Source organism: Meleagris gallopavo, chromosome 20, assembly GCF_905368555.1.
Source record: "Meleagris gallopavo chromosome 20, MGAL_WU_HG_1.1, whole genome shotgun sequence".
NCBI classification, from domain to species: domain Eukaryota; kingdom Metazoa; phylum Chordata; class Aves; order Galliformes; family Phasianidae; genus Meleagris; species Meleagris gallopavo.
This window is the reverse complement of record NC_139423.1, coordinates 4712631-4735372: the sequence shown is the minus strand read 5'-3', so window position 1 is coordinate 4735372 and position 22742 is coordinate 4712631. Positions and strand designations below refer to the sequence as shown.

General features: G+C 40.3%; 1 protein-coding gene across 2 annotated transcripts; it reads right to left on the bottom strand.

Annotated features, from left to right (window-relative positions):
* Positions 1-582: 582 nt before the first annotated feature.
* CSNK1D (casein kinase 1 delta) lies at positions 583-21930 on the bottom strand. 2 transcript variants are annotated; one of them, XM_010721363.4, is made up of 10 exons: positions 21586-21929; positions 16636-16746; positions 15067-15215; positions 14359-14587; positions 13817-13987; positions 12320-12468; positions 11570-11741; positions 11064-11203; positions 5491-5557; positions 583-3712 (listed from the first exon to the last, which is right to left on the bottom strand). In XM_010721363.4, exons 1-9 carry the CDS (start codon positions 21659-21661, stop codon positions 5525-5527), a joined length of 1230 nt encoding a protein of 409 aa, XP_010719665.1. In that variant the 5' UTR covers positions 21662-21929; the 3' UTR covers positions 583-3712; positions 5491-5524. The 2 variants fall into 2 exon arrangements, with proteins under 2 accessions (XP_010719665.1, XP_003211507.1); XM_003211459.5 differs by lacking the exon at positions 5491-5557 and having other exon boundaries at positions 21586-21930.
* Positions 21931-22742: the final 812 nt, after the last annotated feature.

The window sequence follows — 22742 nt, the reverse complement described above, 5'->3', positions numbered from 1 at the left end:
CTTCTTTATGTATTGTGCTGTTTCATGGACTGTGTATAAATAGATCATCCAGTTTTCCTGTTGTCCATCTGCCTGCAGCACGTGACAGCTTCAAAGAACCCAAATCATACTATTTCTGTTCAGGAGAAAAACCCCACAAACATCTGAGCAGTCAGAGCAGTTCTCCTGTGCACATACTCACGGATAGCTAACAGGATTCTGCTGTGAAACAGATTCTTACTGACATCAGGCTGCTGAGAGCTCTCCTGTTACAAACATACTGCACGGTACAAGTGCTTCATACAGTACAGCTTCACAGTCAGTAAAATGCAGGCCCTGAAAAACCAACACTGTTTTTAATAATGAAGTGCTGCAGTCTGTAATGGCGAAAACATGCTAACATGTCTCATTCAGTTAGCTGCAGGAGCTGCACTGCTGTAAGATTAAATCCATGGTGGATTAAGCTTCCTCACAACTGAATTAAACCTACATTTCTGACCATATGGTTCAGCACTATTAAACAAACAGCAGCACTGTTTGTACACGTGAAATGAGCAATGTTAAAAGGAGCTGCTTTTGCCAAGTAGAATTAACAAAACCCCATAAAATAAATACTTTTTTTTATTTTGTTCTTTTACAAAGAAAAAATATGATTGAAAAGAACACGTTACACTCCAGCCGATGATCTACTCACACATCCAAAATTCCACTTTAAAGGTTCTCGTTGGGAAACTCCATTTCTGTGAGCGTTGCCCCAGGCAGTTTTTACAGAGCAGCTGCCACTCAGATTTGTAACATGGAGAAAGGCAGACAGGCAGGAGCTGTGCTCGGGGCAGCCCTGCTCCGCTGCAGAAGGAAGGAAGGATGAGGTGCTGCCTTGTGCCACACAGCTTCCTCCAAGGGAGCTTTCAAGTACGTTGGTGAAGCTAACGTGGAACACACAGACTACCTGAAGGCCTTTACTTCAGTACCTCTGCTACAGGGTAACATTTATTTTCAGTTATTTTCAAGGTATGTGTACCACAGAGAGGTCAGGAACTTGGTAGCCATCAAGCTTATGTACAACTGGAGCACAGGTGATGTTTTCCACATTAGAGTACATAGTTTTTAAATGAGATTAAACTAATAATACTTCCAGCTTTTGAAGGCCTATTCATCAGAAACAGAGTACTCCTGAAGGTATTTGCCCTCAGATTTCCTTTTGAGGACTACATAGCAGAAGCTGGTACTACACAAGGCATTGTGGACATAGTTGCTTTGCTCCTACCTCCTGTAACCAATCGTCTCAATAGCAGTTCTCTGTCCTGTACCTCCTCTCACTACAACGTATCTCTTGTTAGATAAAGCTCTTGTGAAGATGACTTCTAGAAAAGAAGCAAACACTCAAACAGAAACATACAGAGACAAAAGAGGAGCTCTCTGCCAGCAAAGCAATGGATGTCTCTTTCCCCCTGCATACCTTACATTCTTCATTCTGACCCTCAGTCCTTCAGCTGACATTCTAGCTATCACCAGTTCATCAAACCTTTGCAACGGACAGCGTTCTATGTACAGAAATCATTAAAAAAAGATTAAAAAAAAGTTACATCAAGTAAACAGTAAAGAGTCATTTTAAGTAAGTTACACCAAAGAAGAATAGAAGTCACTATGAATGTATTTACACAATTGTTAAAGTACACAAATACAGTGGTAGTACAAATGAAGTGCTCTGATACTGGTTTCCAATACACAGGTTTATACAGACAGTCTAACAATGTCCTGCATGATGGAATTTAACTATTAAAACTGCCCACAACTGAGAACAATTCTAGAAGTCTGCAATCAACTTTTAAGTATAGCACAGCAATCTAATGTTCCAGATACAGAGAGAATAAAGAGGCTGCTGCCTTTGCAAGTCCCTCTAGCAGTACATTATTAACCACAAATATTTACAAGGAAAGCATGGTGAAGTGTAAAACTGTTCAAATGGTAGTGCACATGCCTAAAATACCAAAGGTTATAGTGACTGAGGAAATAATTCTCTTATGCAAACTTATATATGGATCCAGCTCTTTAGCTTTCCCACTACACTAGCCAAAACACACTGCCCCATCAGACCCAGAGTACACACAAGCAAATACTCAATGTCCTGAAATCACCTGAAAACATCCAAAGGAAAATGAATTGTATTTAATCAGTGGATCCTTTTGGGGGGAGGGAACAGTGAAATTGCACAATTTTAAACAATAAAAAAAATCATTCTTCCTAAAACTTGGAAGGCCAGTAAGCCTTTAACAGTTTGGGTTTTAAGCAGGGAAGAATTTCTTGCAATAAGAAACCTTGAACAACCCTTGTATGTGTATTTTCATTCCCAGCACGGAACCCCCATGACTCCTGTAATAATGGTATGATTACTTCTGGTACTGTTTCAAGCACTACTTGGACAAAATACTTATTTTTGCATGATGAGACTGTTTACAGTGGCAATAATATAAAGCATTTCCCATATTTAATAAGGACATTTTTTGCTAACAACACCTGCAACAGTTTTTTGGACAACCAAAGCGAGCCATCCATTCCTAGCTAATGATTCTAGAAATACTCAGGTTGAATACAGTTTGGAATTAAATATGGTACACACCTGAGTTCTAAAAATCCTCAGGATTTCACAGCAAGAACGCTTTAATTCCTTTTTTGAGCCTTGGCATGAAACAGAAGGTGTGAATCAAAAGAGTGGCTGGTTTCTGTTTGAACACACAGATGCTAAATGTGACATTCATTCGAAGTGGCAACATGCATTGTCCACTTGCAATGCCCTCCAACTTAACCCACCCCAGAGTGCAGGAAACAAAATGGTACCAATAAAACCAGGATTTGAAACCATCCATTTAAACTCCAGTGTCTTTCACTTTGTTCTTCATATTCTTAACAAAAGAAATTGATTTTCACCATTTTTCCTACGCTGAGGATCTCCTGCGAAGTCTTCCATTCTCTTTTACGCAAAAGAACAATAAGAATTCCTTTGTGTTACATGGGGAGGTAAATGGTAAGTGTGAATGAAGACATTGAACAGTAAAGTAAAACTCTTAACAGCTTTAAAAATTGTGAGAAAACCTTCTCAGTCAGAATGAGACAATACAAAGAAGTGAACGGTTTAAATACAATCAGATGACTTTGATTCATTTACATGCTCCCTGCCAAACTGATTTTTTTTTTTTTAAACAAATTTCAAGTCATTGTCTTTAGTTTAGGATTGCTTGTATTCTACATTTTTAAATCAGAGAAAAGCAAGAGTTCTTTACAGAGAATTAAGCCAATAATTTTAGCAAAATGATACAAAAACTTTCTTAAACCAAGTAAAAGATTTATAGTTACAGTGGAATAATAAAAAGGGGGTAAAGTCTGCCGCCTGTGGAGGGAAAACTGAAATGGCCATCCAGTAACAGACGGTCAACTCTGTAAACCATCTTCCTTCTCCAGCCCTGTTACCACAGGGTTCTCTTAAGGTCACTGGGTTTCTGGCAAGTGTCCTGTAATGGCAGCTGCTGGAGTCTGTCCATGTTCCTCTAAGTGCCTTTTAAGTCACATGGAGAACTCCAGTCGTATTGTTTCCACTCTAGTTCAGGGTATTTTTGCTAGTAAAGCCATTGATAACATAGGAGATCAGCCATGCATTATCTGCCCTCCATGGCAAAATAAGTGTTCATCGGTGCACAGTGGACTGCAGAACACCGGTAGTTACCCGAGCAGGAATCTACCAAAGCCAAAAACAAGACAACATCAGCACAAATCCTTCCAGTTAACACCAGAGTGGCTCTCAACGTATTTTCAAATCATTTGGTGTGAAGTGAGAACGTGAATTAATAATCCAGTGAGCTACATGGTGTTTTGCACCCACCTTTAGCTACACGAAGTCCCCTGTATTTTCCTCCTTTATTAGAAATTAACATGGAAAAGTTACCTTTCCAGCCAGGAGATGTTTTGAAGATAAGTAAACAGAACATAAGCATGCACAGAAGAAAGACCAAACCAGATTAAATCTCTACCGATGTGCAGAAATAGACTAAATGAATAATAAAGCTTGGAAAAAATCCCAAAAGGTAAAAAAAAGTATATATATATATATATTCTCAATAGCTTTTCATTTGTCATTGAGCATTGTGTTAAGTCACTGCACAGATTACTTCAGTTTGACCTATTTCAGTGACAGTGTAATATTATTTCAACAACACTTGTGCTGTGAAGGTGAAAAAGCAACCACATATCACTGCAATTTAAGTAGCAAGACATATCTAAATAGCTGAATCATTAATCAGCATTATTTTAAGTTGTAAGCAGCTGCAAATAGTAACACATACGGTGAAGGCCAAACAATGCAGACACAGCCCTAAGCAGAACAGAACCTGGACTCCTTCCACACAGGTCTTTTCAACACAAAGCTGAATGTTTGCTTTTTTATTTTTTCTTGAACAAATTTTTATTTTTCAGACAAGCTCTGATAACTGGAATTCAAAGTGTTCAGCTGCAATTTACAGTCGGATCTTTTCACGTTAAAACAGCTTAAGAAGCAGCCTGTGCACAGTCAGCCAAGCACACAAAGCAGGAGGAAAAAACAGAAGAGAACAGCAGGATTCTTCGGCAACTAGAGATAGAGGATTAGTGCAAGCTTTGGCCTTAGAAAGGAACTGAGGCAGCAGATGGAGTTAGACAACAGAATTTACTAAGGAACAGAAAAATCTCATGGCCTTTTTTTTTTTTTTAAAAAAAACAAGAAGCAAAGCAAAGAAGAAGGTCTTGAAATACTTAGGAAAGCTTTCTGCTATCAAAGTTCAGATTCTAACTGAAACTTGTTATTTCTGCGATGAAATCTGTTATTGCCAAAAGCAGAATGGACTACAAAGCTGAAAGTTGCACACAGCGAGGCAGAAACTTCTACTATGCTGAACAGTGGAAAGGAGTTCTAAGTACCCAAATCCAAGCCTGCCTGCCCCTGAGATGCTCAAGTTTCAAACGATTCTCATTAGTATCTGAACATTTTTAAAAATGACAGCTCTTAAGGAATGGAGAAGAACATAAAGCACAGACTTCTGTAGCAGAACATTCCATTAATGACATCTTTGAGCAATACAGTTAACTGATTCTTCACACAAGCGTTTTGCTTTTAAAGTTCTGAAGCTGATCTGTTTTTGAATAGATGGTACACTGCTGCAAAACGTTCCTGGAAAGACCCATGATTCTAAACCATCTCCATTTTAGAGCTGGTTACTTTAGTGCTGATGCTTGAGTGATTTTATGGACCCTTCAAGCCACTATTTTTGTCAATTCTGCTCAAAATCCAAATGGAACAGCAGCAGTCATTCAACTTTTGGAAGGACATTTATTTTTTACCTTTAGAGAAAAACAACGCTGCATCAAGCATCTGACCGGAAGGCACAGCTCAGCTATGAGATGCGAGAAGAAGCAAAGACTGATGTTTCCAAATGCTTTTCCCCACCCCAGCCAAAGCTTTGGTGTCTAAGGAGAAGGACTCACCCCGTGCTGCCTTCCAACGAAAGGAGACGAGCAGCTACTTGCCATGGTGTTCGAAAGGAATGCTATTCTGAGGTAGGGGAAAAGACAGCAATTTGTAACGGTTCCACTGCCCCAGTGTATAAAGATGTCTACAAATATCCAACCTAAACTGGCAGTTGCAAACGTATCTTTTGAAGAGCTCTGATTCCAGATTTCTATCAGACATTTCTACCATATTAAGAGGTATGTACAAGGAGCACATCGTTAGTCTTCAGAGAAAGCAGATATGATCAGAAGAACAACACAGAGCACGATGCCTAAGATACGTATATGGAGAAAGATTTGCTCATAAGGAGATGGAAATTGCAAAGGCACTGGGAGTATGTTGCCTCTTCCCAGTGAAGTGGCACAACACTTCAGTTCTTGATGCCAGTGTTGGCCATGGTTTTCTAAAAACCTCTATTTTCAAGGAGACCTGTTCAAATGTTTTTTGTGCAGCACTCCAATCTCTTCTTCCAGATAAGGAGAGATATCTCTGTTACCAACAGGAATTGTAACAGCTTTGACTGTCAGGTGCTGAACATGACAAACTCAGGAGAAAAAAACAAAATAATATCGAGCAACTTACTGTGCACCATGAGCAGTCCAACTGAAGCAGGTTTTCACAGGACCAAACCTCTTGTGAATGGAAATGAAGGCTACTCACCTGCACCTACACTCTTGGGATGATCACACTTCTGTGATGCAGTCTGTGCAGTCTGCACTGACAGAACTGATTCAAAGCAGTGTTTATAGGAATCCTCATGCCTTCTTCACTAAGTTTTTCTTTTATGTTTCACAACTGACTACATAGAGGCTTGGTGAACAACTCATTCATACAGCTTAATAGTACAAGAATCTTCAAGCAGCTGGTGCAACCCTCTGCCTGCTCCTATCACAACACTGCACTGAGATGAGTAATTTAGGTTTGCTTTAGCTCTGAATATGGCATCTGGAAAGGAATCCAGTTCTTTCTCACAAATACAAAGGGAACAGATGATCCTCTATGTCTTTTAGAGGCTGTCTCAGTGGCTGTCTTTGCTTAGACCTCTGCATCACTCCTCCCCAGACATGAGTATTTTAACTCTGAGCAAAAGGAGCTTTATGTATATTTTCTGCATAAACTTAAGTTAGAACAATAACTGTTGTTGCCAAAATTCTGCTTCAACTAAATCGAGGTGATCTCTCATCTTTCAGACAAACTGAAAAGACCAGTATGAAACCTCATCACACATCATGTTCTCCCAAGCACAATTTTCACAGCTCTTCTGTTACTTTTACTTTCTCAGCTGTTCAAGAAATTGAAAACTGACCTAGACAACATTCCAGTACCCATTTCATTAATGAGATGAAAAACCTTTCTTATTCCTTTTAAGTGCTGCATCATATACATATTCAGGGATGAAATTACACCCCTCTATTATGACATCACGCTGACCTCTGCAACACAGAACTGCAGCCTGCTCAGTCATTACCTATCACAGATATAGTTTCCATATATGAGACAATGGGCTCCACCTCCTGATTATATCAGATTTTGGAGTCCTGCCTCACACCTTTTATTTGATTAGGCTTTATGTGACTGCTCAGCTCTCACCACCATTTATCATCAAACCGCCTTGAAAACCTGCAGTTTCTTAACTACTGCATTCACTCTCTACCATCAATAAAAGTACAATTAGCACGTGTTGCAGGATTTCTCATTTCACAGGTAACACTAAGTCTCACTAGTTGGTATTTGAATGAACTCCTCTTACCTAATGGGGGTGACTGAGGTACAATGCCTTGGAGGTAGAAACATGGCTATGGCCATTTTGCTATTCTTACCAACCACTGGTTTTCCATGAGTGTCAAATTTCTCTGATCTATTTTTTTGTAATGGAAGTTTGGTTTGCACCATCTACATCCCCAACCTTTGTTTCCAGTTTCAGCCCAAACGGATTTAAAACCATTTGAGAAAAAAAAAAACCAAAAGAGTAGGATAGATAAAAACATGGAGTCATCTTTAACACACCACCACTTCACTGAGTAACACCTGCGTGTTTCCATCATCCAGAGTTCAACAAGCAGCAGCCCTTACTCTGGGAGTTGAGATTACAAATGCAGCAGTGCCTCCAAAGCATCCAAGTAGCATAACAAAATGAATCAATCCAGTTCTAAGTAACAGAACATGTAGATTTTAACCTATGGCATCTGTAAATCTTGACAACAAAGTTTAAAAGTTGCTTTCTACCTGGACTGTGGTCTAAGCACTTCCTGAGAAAGGAACACTGGTAGCATATTTTCTCAAGGTTCCCAAAGGAAACTAACATATCTGAAAACAGACATGGATAGGCAGTTGCTGTTCTTTACTGTTTTCATAAGACATGGAATACTTTTTTTTTTATTAATATTCTTCTCACCTACTCAAAATTATCCTTAATAGCCTTGCCATGCAGGATGGATACTTGCTATAGCTATAAAGTAAAATTGAAGTCAATCTCTCTGTTATTCAGCCACCACTAATGGTCAGCAGCTGTTCACTGCCTTGGTAAGAACTAAGGGAAAATGACAGGTGATGAATGATTAATTTAACAAACCCAGAGAAGAACCAGACTGGCTGCTATTGTAAAGAAGTCAAATTCCATACTTGGAGTGATTCCATGCTTGAAGCAGAGTGCTCAAGGGTGGGTACAGAGATATGCAATCACACCACAAATTATATAGCTGGCAATTTAAAGATTACTCAAAAAAAACCCCATCCATATTCCTACACAATCTCAAGAGTATGCTTATTTTACAAATTAGACAGAATCAAAACCCATTTGCAAGCCCATCTGTATGTTTCGAACCTTGTAACGCATTGAAAAAAATGCAATGTACGCACTGAGCTTCAAGTCAGTACTACAGGAAAAAAAACACCTTTAAGATACATTCAGATTAATCAAGTTTAATTGCTATCACAGCCAAGTAACATAATTACAGTTATGTCTGTTACACCCTTGCCTGACTGGCAACAAAGTACCTGAAATTTGCTTAGAATGCCAGAGACATTCATACTTTACTAGGAAACCATCCTCACATTTGAGCAAATATCCAGGATAATGACCTCACAGGATAGCCAAGGTCAGAAGGGACCTCTAGAGACCACCTAGTCCAATTACACAGCCCAAAGCACAGTCAGCTAGAGCAGGCTGCTCAGGACATGGTGCACTGGGGATTTGAATATTCCTAAAGACTCTCCACAGCCTCTTAGGTGAACCTGTTCCAGTGCTTGATCACTGTCATAGCGAAGGTCTTTTTTTATGTTTAAGTGAAATTTCATTTTGCTCTGTCTCCACTGCCTCTCACCTGTTCACTAGAGAACACCAAGCAGAGTCAGGCTGCACCTTCTCTACATGGACTTAGGAGGTTTTTATGCATATTTGATGTTTATCTTCCCTGAGCCTTTTCTTCTGTAGACTAATTGAATCCAGTGCTCTCAGCCTCTGCTCCTATTTTAGATGATTCCTTACTCATCTTTTTGGCCCTGCACTGACCATGCTCCTCCACAACGCTCCTCTCCTGTACTGAGGAGCCCAGAACTGCAATGGTGCTTCCAAAACTCCAGATCTGTATTTTGCCACGCTCTATATAGGAGTACAGATAACCTAAGTGTGCACTGTTCTGCCCTCTTAGTTTTGGTACTTCTTTTAAAAACACATCTCTGCCTAGAAAAACTACTTTTGGTGGCAGGAATTGTACTTCAGTGAGTAACTTATACTGCCAAGACCTGCCACCAAAGACAACACAAAGCCTTACCTGTGAACTATTTTCATCCAGCCATTTCTGCTCCTGCATTGTTTGTTCCTTGTGCAAGCACTAACATTTGTGCAACTACATTGTTCAACTCTTCATTCAGTTGAAAACTAACCCACAGCACAATTGGTTTTCCAATACAATTCAGCCTCTACCTGCTTGAATGAGGAATTCTGCACACAGAATTCAAGCAACCAAATCATCCAGATTAGATGACCTCCAGAGGTCCCTTCCAGTCCTTTTGTGATTCTGTTATCTTAAAATCATCTGCATTACCATCCAAGGATCTGAAACTGAGCTTTTTTTTTTTTTTTTTAAGAAATCCAAAGTAGCACTACTCTAATCCAAATTACTGACATCTTGAAATCCAAGATCTTGAGCAAAAGCTAAAGCCAGGACCACTGCTAAAGGGATACATGGCACCATCTATACTTGGAACCCTTTGATGTGAATATGCCTAAAAGCACTGAAATAGTTTTACAGTTTCAATATCTCATTTGGTTTTTGGCCTGTTTCTATCCCCATTATACAGTTGAGGGAAGGAAGTTTCCTTCTTTCCTAAAAGCATTTTGAAATCGATTAAAAAAGAAAAACTTCAGTATGAGTATTCATCATCTTTGCATTCTTTTTGCAACCTCATTCCATCTCACATGCTTTTATTGTATTCTCAGAAAGAAAATGAAGTCAGCTACGCATTTATATTTTACTAGATTCCATAATCCTTCCACTGTCTGAACTTTTTCATTTATGCTGTAGGCCACAATATCGAATCCATGCACAAAAATCAACACCTTGCCCCTTCAGTCTTCACTAGAGACACCCACCTCATCTTTATCTAAAAGAAAGCTCTCTAGAGTGCTAAGGATTTATGTATAAGAATATGTATTATCCAAAATACTTAATTCTGCCAACTAAATTGTGCAGTGAAAAGGAACTGAATTTATTTGTATTAACAGCTCTGACAACAAGGAATAGTATCAGTTCACAGCAAAGATTATGTAGTTAGATCTCCAGCACAGTGTTGAAGAATTAATTGAAAATCTGTAGGGAACTGCACCAGTCCTCTTAACATTCAGCTCTGTTGCAGTGTATCAGTGCTGTGCAGGTAAGGCTGAAGATAAATGATACTACTTAGTCTATGCAAATACCTTAAAAAAAGTTTCAGCAACAGAATAAGACCTAGAATATATTTAAAATATTATTTGCCAATCTTAAAATTAAGATCTCAAAATCAATGAGGATAATTTCAGTGCAGACTACAGCTATGAATCACTGCATCATTCATACTCCTGCCATCTTCTTCAACTGAGCCTACTGTGACCTCTCTTATCATTCATGTATGTGGCTTCTTATCTGCTCAGAATTAAAGTACTGCACTACAGCATTTCTTGATTTCTACTCTTTTCTGTTTTTTACCAATCATTCATTGTCTACTCTGCACCAATAATCTCTGCTCTATTCATCTGGAAACATGACTCTCACCAACTGGAGGACCTGTAATTTAGGGTAAATTTTCTTCTAGGTATGTATTGTGCAAATACATACACCAATGACTCCTTTTGTACTTTGAGGATTTTATGCTTTTTGCACAAGACTATAAAAACAATAAAAAATTACAGCAGTCTACACCAGCATCACAAACATTCAGGCCAAATTTCAAGTATTTATTCAACTTGAAAAATCAGTACGAGATCACAAGAATTACTTGCTATGTTCACCTGGCAAATTAACTGTATCAAACCACACCCATTTTTCCATTACACAAGAATTTTTTTTACCTGTGAAGTGGACATGCGAGAGGTGTCTTGTCGGCCCGTTAAGTCAGACGATGAAACATTGACAGGGGCACCACGGTGCAACCTCATACTCACTTTTCTTTCTCGTTCCATACCAGACACTGGTCGAGGAGATGTGTTGGCTGCAAGAAAAACTGCATTAGAATTTTCAGGATGAGGAATGCAATAAGAATGCAGTCAATGGGAAAATTACGCTGTTTGCACATGTAAATGCTACAAGATCAAACCAGAAAAATCAAGGCTTTCATCTTATATTCACAGATAACTCTAAGTAGCAATTGGCAATGAGTGTGTGTAATTTCCATAGATTGAACGTAAAGTTAAAAAGGAAAAGCAAAAAACAACCAGGCAAACAGTCCAAATGCTGACTCACTCAAACAAATACCACTCCCAAACCCTTATTTTATTTTCAAATTCCAATGACCAGGAACAAACTGCAAATTAGAGCAGTCTGTGAGGTGCATCTGCCCACATATTTGCTTACTTACCAGCATGTGAAGTTGGGGTAAGAGGAGTAGGAGGAGCTACATCTTGTGTTCCCCTCAGCCTGCCAGAAGCAGTGGAGGGCAATCCACGCACAGCTGGGTTCCGTGTATGCCTCAGCCTCTCCTCTCGTTCTCTCCTTTCACGTTCAGCATCTTCAGCCCCTCTGCTTGCACCCTATGGGTCAGGACTAGTGAACAACTTAAGGAATTACTGAGCTTACAGCTATGCATTTGGATAAATATTGAAAATAAAGAACTGAAGTTTGAAGAACTTGACATTTGACTGGGTATCAACATCTCGGTAAGATTTCTTGAGAACAATCATAGATTCAGTTCATAGAATTGCATGGAGGGTCTTCAAATTGCTAATTGCTAATACACACACATACTGTTATGGCAGCTGGACACTTCCTAAACTGCTGCATGTGACCTGTGCTAGAGATCAAGATAGGAGAAAATAAGAATTCAGCTACCAACGTGGCAACTGTCTAGAAGGAAGCACCTTAGGAAGCCTCCTACATTGACAATCCTGTAACTACAACTTTGGCATTAAATCCCAATCTAAAGCCTCCTGTATGTCCTGCTTTTCCCTACTTCCCCCTCCTCCCCTTGTTTTTAAGGCAATAAACCTTCTGGGACAAAACACACTTAAGGTATCAGTTAAGAACCCAAAATTGACAGTGTGATTAAAAAAAAAAAAACAAACACCAGCATTACAAAAAATTGTTTTAGAAAGCCATGCCAGCTACTCACAAATTTCAGCATGTTCCAGTCAAACACATAGTCATAGGAGAAGCCTTGTCGGTGGAAGAGGTTTCTGAATAACTGCCTTAGGTAAGAATAGTCAGGTTTGTCATCAAAACGAAGAGAACGGCAGAAGTTCAAGTACGTGGCAAATTCAGCTGCAATAAAAGAAAGCCTGTTTTTCTCTTTCAGCTTCACATTTGCTTTTTATGATTCAGAATCAGTTAAAAAAAAAAAACACCACCACAATCACAATCTCTCAAACACAAGAATACTGAAGTAACACTGGACATCTACTGAAAGTAACACTATATCCCCTCTGCCAAGTATGGTCTGAAAAGAAAATTATTCGTCTTTATCAATAGCAAGGAGGACTGCGTGAGGATTAAGAAGAAAGGTTTAAAACTATATTTCAGCAAAGAAATGATTTACTTGCCTTTCTTTGCTCTGAATGCATTTAAACATAATGTATTGCAGGGCACAGATTAGCATCTCTTTGCTAAAATACCAGCTATGCAGCAAAACCAGATCATTGCTGTGAATTCAGTGCTCCAGAGATACATCAGTGTCAATCTACCAGCTCTTGACTTCAAGGCTTTCCAGCTAAAACGACGTATTAATAATTCACATTAAGTAAGGAATTTTAGCAAACAGCACAAGAAAAGTTGACTATCTTCTGACTGTTAACCCCAGATGAAAGAAATAGTTAATAAAGGAACATGCACAACAGGACTTCTGAAACACTCAAAAGAAAATAAGCTTTCATACAACCCTAATCATAGCTACAGTTCCCACCATCATTCTTAGCTGACAAAGGACAGGGCAAGGAAAGAACAGAGAGAGACCACTTCATGAAAGGTGAGCAATGTTCTTTGAGGGTAGCTAATATGTTAACAAGCTTTAAAACATTATTCTGCATGGATGAGAAATTCTTATTTATTACTATGGTGTAAAAACCAAATTAAGAAACAACATTTTGAGGGATGATGCCAGGATGTGAAGGGATTCCTACACCCCTCACAGATACTGGCCATGGTCAGGCCAGACTGGATGAACTTGGAATGACAATTCCAGAACAACACAACTGCAGTAGGTACAACTGACTGTACAATCTGGTTTATCCAAGAAAGAACACCCACACACGAAGAGATGGGCAGCTTCTCAAAAAGTTATTAGGCTGTCAGAGTCATCCAGCCAGTATCTATGCATGCACACACAACACAGATCACACACACCATGCTATCTTTCAAACTCAAGAGCACCACAGTGATTGCTTACTAATGGTTAAGACAGAGGCTAAGTAGAAACAGTTTATGAACACAAAGATTCTTGTCTTGAAAGCACAGTGTCGTTACCGTGAGTATGCCCAATTGTAGGGAAAAAAAAGTCAAGATGACTGCAAATATGCTTCAAACATTCTGACAGAGGAGCTAGACAGCATAAGTAAAAAAGACATACCACTAAAAAATGAATACGTGGGCCTAGTGCCACAAAAGAGCAACTTACAAGGATATCCTTTACACAAAACCTCAATGGGTGTAGACATTTTCTTTTCACTGATACGTTCGTATTTCTGTCTCTTTGTTGCTGCTTTCAGTCCCTGCCAGGGGAGGGAGCCCAGGTTAAAATACATCAGTACATAGCCCAAGGACTCCAAGTCATCTCTGCGAGATTGCTCTACAACAGCATAAAAAAGTGGACTCATTAGGTTTCATTATCTAGTGGAAATAAAACAGAAGACTGAGCAATAACGTGTCAAAAATCCTTAAAAAAAAAAAACAGATAGATGAAAGTCACTACATCCATGTTAAGCTCACCCAGCACTAGAAAAAAAAAGATCACCCTTGCAATTACTGAAGAAATATGTTAATTCCTTGAAATTACAAACTGAACCCCACCCCAAGAGGCACAAACCCAAGCATACTGTGTCACGAGTGCCAGAAACAGGGACTGTCCTCTACGCCCCCCAAAAAAGCAACATCAACTTGCAATGATAATATGTGCATCAGCTCTTGTGAAGGTTCTATTCATTTCTTTTCCCAGCTCACCAATTCCAAGATGAGTGTTGATGGATGCATAACGGGCAGTTCCTGTTAGGTTTTTGTTCTCACGATATGGGATATGTTGGTGAGTTCGGGCATCCCGATACTTCTTTGCTAATCCAAAGTCTATGATGTAGACAAGATTGCCTTTCTTCCCCAGGCCCATTAGGAAGTTGTCTGGCTTCACATCTCGGTGGATGAAATTCTTAGAGTGAATATATTCAATTCGACTGATCTACGTACAGAGGACAAAAAATAATTGAGGTATCAGTCGTTCCCTGTTCTCTCAGAAAAACACTAGCACCGTTATCACTACTATCACACTGTCTTAGTGGTAAACCAGATAAAGATGATTTTATTGCAAAAGGGCATTAAAGAGAATAATTTAGAAGACAATAAATATGCCTTCTCCTCCAGCTCTTCCTCTGTGTATATTTTACATTTGTTTCTAAAAACTTCCTGCATATTTGAGCCTAACATCAGGATCACATCCAGTTTTAAAACCAAATTAAAGCTCTGTAACCACTTTTGATATAACATTTTATATTCAATAAAACTCATTTTGAGTTCCCCCCTCCCCTCTAATAATACATCCTCTTCACCTCTAAATAAATATAAACAAAACATTAAATAAAATAACAGCTGGCCATGGTCACTCAAGACATTTCAACCTTAACATGCTTCGCAGTCACAAACAACAATGCAGTTCCCTACCATTTGGTCAGCAAGTAACAACACTGTCTTGAGACTAAATTTCCTTGAACAAAAGTTGAAGAGGTCTTCAAGACTCGGTCCCAGCAGCTCCATCACCATGACATTGTAATCCCCTTCAGCACCACACCACTTAATAGTGGGGATACCCACTGGAAAAAAAGGAAACAGTTTATTAAGCATAACAATTTCATTTATGAAGTTGGTAAACAAAGATCTTCAGGGCTCTTTAGATGAACTCTAGGAGTCATTACTGTCAATGTGACCCTTAATATTTTGGAGGCATTTTGAAATTAAGTGTTTGATCCCTTCACAGCTGGACCAACACAAATCTGGAGCTCAAGAGATCTGAAAATAGCTGCCTTCTTGCCCAGTTCCCTTCCAGCCTTTGTGTTTTGCTTGCAACTTGCAAGTAGCCAGTGGTTTTGCTGGATTTCAACCTTAAGTGCTTTGCATGTATAAACATTCATGGAGTCTCCAAAACAGCAATAAGGAGAAAATCAGAACCCTGAAAATAAAGACACTGACAAACCACTGAGTTTTATTGCTTTAGAAATCAAATTATTAGTTTCAAAGCCTACAAAATTAGTGTAAAATATCTCTTTTTTAGGTTACAATTTGGAATGCATTTTCACCCTCACTTCATGTTCTTGCCTTCCCTCTAGTTCAGAGACATTTGTTGTTTGGTGAATCCCTACCAAGACAGCTTTGTTCATAAGAAACATTATATACTGCTATTCATCTAGATGGAAAATTGAAGTCAGATTCACTTTATGGAGATACCTGGGGAAAACTATTCCACAAAGAACTGAAAAAATGCTCAGATGTCTTGAATTAAACCTGTAGATAGCCTCAGTCAGGATTTCAAGTATCTTCTCTTCAATTATGCACTTTAGAAGAGGTATAGAAACACTTCTAGAATCATAGAATGGCAAATTGAATGTGACCTTAAAGACAACCCAGCTTATAATCATCTAGATTGTAATTAACTCATTTAGAATTCTCACTCTTATTTACTGCAGATTATTTTTTCCTAAATTTCTTTCACAGAAAAATCCTTGTTTGGGCCATTACTAAACTTTTGCCACCTACCCCTGCACTGTTCATTCTGAGAAGAAGCCAACGAGGCCTTTGCAAACCCATACAGGAAATATTTTACCCCTCATTACATGCAGGCTGTAATGAGACTCTTACACTGCAGAACTCTCAAACATGACTGATTTCTCTGTGGGCCAGGATAAACACCACATAGATATTTCTCTCCTGTTCTCTATTACTAATGCCATTATATCTTAGAGCACCTACTGCAAGGAAGATGAAGGAATGCTAGCACATGAAACAAAAAATTATCCTGAATTTACTAAGTTTAGAATTGTGCTCCTACATCAGAGCAAACCAGGTTAAACCCTACCTCACATAAGAACTGAGGCAGTGCTCTTCACTTATTCTTCCACCTTCCCCTCTACTGAAAGAGCTCTGAACCATTACATACTTACAGGTGGCAGATACATCAAATACAATGTGAAAAAAAAGAAAAACAACCCAACTGCTGAAGAATGAAAGTTTGCTTGCCTCCACCCTGCATCATTTTGTAGATTTTACTCTCGATGTGGAGTTGAGGATGTTTGGTTTTCACACATTCCAGCTTAATTGCAACCTCCTCTCCAGCAGCAATATCAGTTCCTAAAACAAGAAAAATGTAAAATATTGGTCAAAGTATTTTTAGAGTGAGTTTCCTTCGTCGAGACTGAAACAAAACATACAACGACAAGTTAATTTTCAATGGCAAAGATTCAGAGATTAAGTCATTGCAGATTAGCAGTTTAAGAGAAAAGCATTAGATATTGTAGCTCAGGAAACCAAGACCTGCTATCCTACACAAAAAAAAAAAAACAGACACGGGTGTGTCTTGAGAGGAGTCCCTCCACTTCCAGCTTGCAGTGCTCACAATGATTTTTTTAAGGGTGGTGAGTATCCCTACCAACCCACAGTTTTTGTTCCAGGAAACAAGGAACCAAAACTGATTTACTTCATCACTTCTGAAGATGAAACATCTACAGGGAAAAACATTCTTAAAAATTGGTAATCAGTCAAGAAAAGCCACCACAGCACAGCAGCACTACTTAAGAACTACAAGAAATAGGGTTTAGTATTTTTGTGTGACACTTCTCAGCTATAGAGCCAACTCCCTACTTGCAGAACATGGCTCTCTGCTCCATTACCTCATAGTTTAGGATCACGAGGTGCCATCATCTGTTATTTGTTCTTATCTGTTTCCAAAAGCTTCCTTGGAGGTCTGCTTTTTGTTAGCAAAGGCAGTAAGTGATCACACTATGCACTCTTTATGACATCCAGGATTTCATAGACTTCTGCAGTATTTTACTCTCGTAACTCATCAGTGCTCAAAAGCCCTCCTCATTCTTCATGAGAGTCGTTTTTACGGTTCTACTTATTCCTTGTTTCACTCATTTTCATCATTTCCAGCTCAACAGTGCCCACTCTGAGGGTCACACACCATGACTAAGAGACAAACGCACACTTATCATTTTTCCTGCTTATCTACATTTTCCCCACATGCTTTTCTCTGACCATTACCGAGTACTAAGCCATATTCACAGAGCTATCATTGCAAAATCTTCTTCTTGGGATTAAAGAGCAACTTCAGAGCTTTATCACCTCGTGGGTATAAAGGCAGTTTAACACCTCGTACCACAGATTTCAGTGACGCGCACTGAATTTCCTGTTGTTTCACTGGCACGTCATTTGAAACTGACATCTTCCCAGTCTTGCAGTTTGCAATTAGTGTTATGAACATAAATTTATTCAGCTGTGTTACCTCAGAATTCCATCCATCCTCACATTCATGTACGATTACACTGAGTAACGCAGGCTGTAACACTGCCATAGAACTCACTCTGTTAACCAAGCCTTCTGCTCTACCCTCTGCTTCTACCTTTAAAGCAATGTTTAACTCATATACAAAGATTCAGCTTTATGCCACAGCACCTTCATTTCTTGTTCGCCACCAGCAAGGTTAATTAGGGTAACACTGGTAATGAATCTGGTAAGGAATTTACAGGCAGATCCATTACCTAAGGATCAAGGCAAGTTTATTTCATTCTGAAACTACTTCACGTGCTCTTGAGCACTCACAGGGTACCAACAACACCTCTAACATTCTTAATAAGTAACCAAAGCTCCCAATGAAACTTCTCCCTTATTTTCTTCATATTTCCCCACAAGTCTTTGAGGAAACAAAGAATATGAAGGAGTCTGAATCTACAGGAACCCCCATGGATTTCTGCCTGCTGAAGTCCAAACATTACGACCCTTTGAAGGAATGCTCCTTGGGCTGCCCTGCCTCAAGGCACCCAACAGATCCCAGAGTCACAGCCTTAGTGTAAAAACCAACCATATGAGCTTCTCCAGACAGCTCTTCTCTGCCATTCGATAAGCAGACCAAAACACTGATGCCAGAGGGTACTGAAAGGCGCACCCTGCACACAGACAGCTGCAGACATCTGTGCCTGACCAGGGCAAGGCTTGCAAAAAGGAAAATCAAGATTTGCTGTATTCCCTATCAAGTTCTGCTCACCACTGCTCGACAAACCACGGTCTCAACACCAGAGATCATTTCTTGGGATATCTGCTGTTCCCAAGAGGCCTGCATCACCTATGATGGATGAAGTCCTTAACCAAGACTTCACTTCTATATACACCCTCTCCGTGAAGATTTTCTATTAAAAATAACATAATTAAAATATGAGTCTCGCAGGGAATGAAAATACAAATCATTCTCCCCAGGAATGCAACTCAAAACGTTCAGTTCCTTCCTCACACAAACCACGGCACATTTCTAAGATAATTCTGCAATGACAAAAGGATTCATTTCCTTTAAGAAAAATGTTAAAATAATCAGCAGTTACAACTGATAATTAAAAAGCAGCACAATGAGAAGAGGCACAGTATGGAGGTAAAAATAACGAGTCATGAAAATATTTCACTTTAAGTAGGAAAATTCCAAGTTGAAATTGCAAAATCCTCTGCCAAAAGGCAAAGCTTGGAGGTTATTTAATTAGTTTACAACACAAAGACCACCTCTAAGAAAAGAGATGCAGTGAAAAAAGTCATGAAAACACTGTGACTGCAATGCCTGCATGACTCCTATCTGTTTGGCCTTGTGGGTGGAGCCAAACACAGATGCTTACCCCGATTCTTTTCCTGAACATTGCTCATCTTTTTTACTATATAAGATATCTGGCAATCCATGCTATTCTTTCCTGTGCACAGGAACTTCAGAAGGCAGAGGTACACCAAATTCTTCACTTTTATTTTCTTATAATCGTCCATGGTACTTCATTCACCATAGCATCTCAGAGCTCTGTGCTATGGACCCTGTTATGCTAAGTGAGCCCAGAAGAGCTGTAATATTTCCCTCCCAGGCACAAAACAGATGGAAGCTCACAAATGTACCGAGAGCTATCAGAAATAATTGTACTTAAATTAATTAATCCTAAGCTCTGAAAGAATGCAAGAAGTAAATTGTACATGGCTATGCGCACTGCCTGAACGACCAAGCAGAGCCTTTTTGTTGTTAAACACATTTCATTATCACCAAAAGCACAGATTTTGAAAGCCTCTGTTTTGCCACAAACGGCTGGCAAAGCAAACCATCCTCCACAAAAGACCACAATATTTAAGTTCTTGACACAGCATTTTGCCTTGGAAACAGATAACCGTGCCATTAGCTGGATCTTTAAGGCAAATCATTCTCTGCTAGCGGATGGCTCAGGAATCACACTTGTAATAAGATGTAATTATCAATCCACACTGATTGCTTAAGAAGAACAAAATTTGAGGCACACACAATGCCCACAGTGAGAATTAATTGTAAATCTACACTGAGAATGTAGGGGTAAAAAGGACAACATCTGAGATTAGGAATTCTTGCACGAAAAGTTGCAGGAATAAAGAGAGAAACACTGACACCTGAAAGCCTTTCCTGCTGTGGGCTGTGTACATTAAGATAAAAGTGACAGATGAAATGTTTCCCAGCCAGCTTCCATACATGGGAGAGTAATAACCGAGTCGTTTAGCTTCGACCCAGCAGTTAACCTGGATTACAAAGCATACATTTACTCTACTTGCACTTTAAAACTGTACTCTTCACCATTTAATTTACAGCAGTCAAATCTTTAGTACGAACGCCTCAAATCACAGCAAGATGTTTCAGATTTTAACTGCTGCCTTAAAGCAGCAATGGTCACTAATGAAGCTTTTGCAAAGTGTCACCACGTCCTCTCTGACAGCACTCTTCATTCTTTTACACAAGCATTATGGAGAGCACGAATCACATCCTCTGCCTCTACACAACCACATGGCTGGAAACATGGAATCTTCATCAAGAAGATGATCTGTATTATGGAGAAGCAGTGTTTCATTACCCGTAATCAACAAGCTTCAGCTAATAAATTATTTCAGAAGACCAACTGCATACTGCAACACAAAAAGGTATCGTTGCCTGGAAGTAAAATACATTTATGTGCTGTGTACACCACAAAATATACCATACATGAGCTAGGGATGTTTTCACTCTCCAGACATGTGAATTTAACCTACTTTAACGCCTGCAAGTTCCTCCCCTCCAGTTATTTGTTCTACTTTCCCGGGTTACCTCAAGTTTCAAACATAAAATGCTCATTTCTATGTAGCAGCATAAATATCTGTATCTATAAAGAATATTTATGTGTATTTAATCTATTCCTTACAGTTTGAGAGTTTGTAGAATACTGTGACTATCTTCAACACACCCATTTTCAGAACTTGGTGTGCCCAATGCCTGCTGGCACAGCTGGAATCATCAGCAGTGAGCCATTACGACAGACAGCTCCATAAACCAGCGGGTAAAGGCAGCCCTATCCCACAGACTTCACAATCACACAGATTGCAGCAGCAAAATAAGCTACACACCTCAAGACACAAGGGCAGCATTCAAGCAAGAGGACAGCTGAAAGTACTGATTCTTTTTCTTAAGGATTTTATGCATTTTTAACTTGTCATCAGTTAGTTCAGTGATATTTCTTTTTAGGCCTTGTAGGTGAAAGCAGCATCCCTGTGACAGCGATTTTTCCCAGTGCACTGCAGTGATATTTAATGCTGATGCTCGCGTTTCTTTCCCCAAACCTTTTCCCCTTTTACAGACGAGACAAATAACGACGCCCAAGGTCACCAAACAACAACGTTAAGAGGCAGCCAAATAATCCAGGAGTCCTGACGTCCACACTGTCTAAATTAGGACATGATGTGAAGGAAACATAGCGCTGTGCTGGCAGCGAGGCACGACGCACCAGTGGCCATTTCCCGGCGGGCAGCGCTACCTGAGCTCCTTTAGGGTGAGGCAAGGCCCCGCGGGTCGCACCCTGAGTGCCGGGAACGAGCACGAGAGCGGCGCCCAGCACGGCCCCAGCGTTCTCACAGACCCCCCCAGGTCCAGGTACGTCCCCAGCGAGCCCCGCTCCTTACCCAGGTAAATGTCGCCGAAGGAGCCGCTCCCGATCTTCCGGCCCAGCCGGTACCTGTTCCCAACCCTCAGCTCCATGGCGGCGGTTCGTTTCGGCCGCGACCCGGTTCTGTTGCTCTGCCCACCCTGTAGGCCCGCGCTCTTCTGTCTCACAGCCTCGTCGTTCCCGGTGCCATCGCGGCCTCAGTCCCGGCGCTCGGTGCTGGCGAGGCGGGCAACACCGCCCTCGTAACTCCTGAGAAGGATGGACGCGGATTCCCCACAACACCGACCCCTCAGCAACTCCGGCCCCGAGCGGCCATACTGAGTGACCTCACTTCCTTAGCAACGGGGGCGGGGCGCGCTGCCTGTGGCGTTGCTAGGGAGCCGCCATATTGCGTGATCTCACCTCCTTAGCAACGGAGGGTTGCCGGGGAGCCGCTATATTGCGTGACCTCACTTCCTTAGCAACGGGGGCGTTGCCGGGGAGCGCGAGTGGCGTCCCGCATCTGCGGACCAGTTTGGCTTCTCATCTGCCCTTCCCATCGTGCTCCGTAGCCTACGCAACCGGCCCGGCAATCGCTACCGCGCATGCGCTTCCTCCCTTAACCTGTCTGCTCCGCCAGTGTCTACGGTCTCCGATCCTCCAGGCAGTAACACGCATGCGTGTACAACGCGGTAGTGGAGTCTCTTTGCTTTTACCGCTCTGCGCCGCCAGTCCTCCAAGATTTATGGTTATCAGTCCTCCAGTTTCCCAATGAACGTGGTCTTCGTTCCTCCAGGCAATAACTTTCATAAATAAACAACAAAAAAAACCCAACCAAACCAAAAATAACCCCACCACTTTCACATGCAAAGTAATTTTTTTTTTGTTCACAAATAAAAGCAAAAAAAAAAAAAAAAAGTTCAGCCCTGAAGTAATGAGTGTAATTTAGACCAAACCGTTATAAACACCTAAAAAGCAGTATTTTCTAATGCTATGGGAAGAATTAAAATCACCCTCCAGTCATTCCAACAGCCCTCGTTACCGTTGCTCGTTGCAACATTTGTTTTGCAATGCAATTTCTGAGAAACGAATCTGAGAAATAAACAGCAAAGAATTGTTATCGTTAAGCAGGTATTTTTTCTTAGTGGCACTGGAAGCACTGGGGATAATTACGCCATAAGCGCTTCTAAGGTT